The sequence below is a fragment of the Opisthorchis viverrini genome, assembly GCF_000715545.1.
Source record: "Opisthorchis viverrini unplaced genomic scaffold opera_v5_247, whole genome shotgun sequence".
NCBI classification, from domain to species: domain Eukaryota; kingdom Metazoa; phylum Platyhelminthes; class Trematoda; order Opisthorchiida; family Opisthorchiidae; genus Opisthorchis; species Opisthorchis viverrini.
The window spans coordinates 234,021-236,576 of record NW_008751901.1 but is presented as its reverse complement, the minus strand read 5'-3'; the positions used below and the strand labels follow the sequence as shown (position 1 = coordinate 236,576).

Genomic DNA, 2,556 nt, shown 5'->3' with positions numbered 1-2,556 from the left:
CATCAATCGTGCCTTGGTAACCCACCCCAAACCTGATTATACGCTATTGTGTCGGTCAATGAAGCAGGTAGAGTATTTCCGAGCTATAATGAATGCAGAAAAAATCATCAGGCAAACCATGTAGTGAATATATAGCAAAAAATATTAACTGGTGCACAGTTGGTCGCATCTAATCTGCCCATTGTGTGGTGTAAGACATCTTCACACCTTGGAACAAGCAACAAATACAGAAGCAAAACTGCCAGCAGTTAGCGGAAACACAGTCACTCACGGGGTCACGTTTCGTCAATATACTTCCAGGTGGTAGAACACTGATGTGATCCATTCCTTTTGCCATTTGAATAATAGGGATTTCGTAAGCTGTTATTGTTACTGCGGTTTTTAGTTGCATTGTCTGTTGCGCTTGCATCTGATACCTGTATATCTTCCTCAAGAAGTGAGCCGGAGGTATTCAAGAAAACATCGGGGTCATTTACATTCAAGGAGCGAGGTAAGTAGGCATTACTGGAACGACCCAACTCATGGGAACTCCTGTGACATGCAGAGGCTCCAACTAAAATCACAGATTTGTTCATTCCTGCATCCGTTTCCAGGCCAATATCACTGATACATCGAGGGCGACATGGAGGACTGGGCGCTGCTTCCTCTATCAGTGCGTCGTGCGCTAGAAGTCGAGCTCTTTTATGTTGTTGACGTCTTCTCATCAAGCTCCTTTGATTTATACCCTCCACCTTTAGTCGATTTGCTGCTAGATAAGCCTCTCTTCGAGGTGATCTGGATGTCCTGACAGGCATCTGTTCGGGCAATTCCGAGTTGCTGAATTTGCGAAGACGTTCCTTTGCTTCATTATTCTGTGCTCCAGAGGCTCGAGGTGCTTCGAATTTATCAATTACTGATTCTGAAGCGGTTCTTGCACGGTTACGGCGTAACCAAATAACAAACAAGCTGATGCCAACCAGGAGGATTATGAAAAGCATAGCCAGCAAAACCAGTCCAACAGTAAGACCTCTGCTAAAGCTGAATTGTCTTATGTGCTGTGTGTCGATTGGCTTTGCTGGCACGTCCACCGGTCTTGGCAGCGCGGCTTCTGAAGCCATGATGTCCTCGTCAATATTCTCATTGCCTTTTATAGGTTGCCATGGCGGTTTAGGTGAATATACCGAAGCGTCTGAGAATTTAGTGGTTTCCAGGTCTGTCTCTGGAGGAGCAGCCGTTGAAGTCATCATAGATGTTGACAATTTAAGATCATCCTCTATTGTTGTTCCAGTTAGAGGTATCGTGGGCATGTTGGTCAATTCTTCCGTGTCTGGTTCTCGCTGCGGGGTTGAAGTTTCGAGTTCCGGCTCCGCTGACTCTGTCACGATTTCAGAGGTCACCTCCGAAGACATCTCTGGCGTATATATGACATCAGGCGGTAGTTCCTTCTCCTCTTGAAATATCTCAATGTCTAGGACTGAATGATCAATCCAGTCGTAGATTGTAACTTCTGAGTCAATAGCCTCCGATTCACTGGCCCCTGTTGGAGTGGCCTTAGGCTCGAATTCAGGGAGCAACGTGGTTGCTCCGGTAGAAACTTCGCCGGTGATAACTGCACTGGAACCAGAATCCAGGTCAGTGTCGAATTCTAGGTTTGTTGTCATCAGCGTGTCTGGGACTTCTGTTGAAGTCATAGTTTGGCTTGTTTCCTCTGTGAATAGAGTGGTTTCCGAAACGTGTGAGGTAGGGTCGGGCAAAACTGTAACAGAGATGTCAGATGTGATGTGGTCGGTAATAGCGGCACCAGTTTCCTCTTCCTCGTCCTCCGGGAACAATACTTCTGTGGTTTCGTACGGCTGTACATCAGCTGATATCACAGTTGTTGACCCGACCACACTGGCGCTTTGTGTGATGTCACTGAGTGCCTTTGTGTCATCGGAATATTCAGTAATTGACTGATCGTGATACGTCCCCTTAGTTACCTCAGTCAATATGTCTAACTCAAGCAGAGAATCCTCGGTGGTTATCTGTTCTTCCACAGTGACAGAAGTAGACGTTTCCGTTTCATGCTCTGGAGGCTTGTCGGTAACTGCTACTGGGGTTAAAGTAGAAAATATCGCGTCTAGTTCGGACTCTGTTGATTCCTGTTTGGTGCCACTAGTATCAAGAATACCACTGTCAGTAGGAAGCATAGTGTCTTGAACAGAGACCATGGTTTTGTCGTGTGGTTCAATCGTTAGAACAATGTGTTCCGTGACTTCTACAATAGTCGTTTCTGTAGAGCTCACTGTGACAATTTCGGAAGATGACTCAGCTAGCAATACGGGAGAGTGCTTCTCAGGTGTATCTAAAGATACCGTAGCTTCCGAAATAACATCGGATTGAAGAATCGATTGGGTGATTACTTGTTCAGGAACAACTTTGGATGTTGTTTCCAAGTCTGGTAGCACGGAAGAGGTTACACTCACGGAACTTGTCATGGGAGGCTCAGATGAGATAGTCGGCTCCTCCGTGACTGGTGTCTGAGAACCACTAGGCGTGTAAGCCTGCTCCTTTTCCAAAGTTGCTGGTTTGGTGTCA

At 46.2% G+C, this 2,556-nt stretch overlaps 1 protein-coding gene across 1 annotated transcript in view; it reads right to left on the bottom strand.

The window, feature by feature from the left end:
- Nucleotides 1-275: 275 nt before the first annotated feature.
- T265_08911 (hypothetical protein) overlaps nt 276-2,556 on the bottom strand; it is a gene marked incomplete at both ends in the record, with an annotated part of 4,025 nt that continues 1,744 nt past the window's right edge. Inside the window, one exon of the mRNA XM_009174842.1 lies at nt 276-2,528. Coding sequence (XP_009173106.1) covers nt 276-2,528 — 2,253 coding nt within the window. The remainder of the gene's footprint in view (nt 2,529-2,556) is intronic.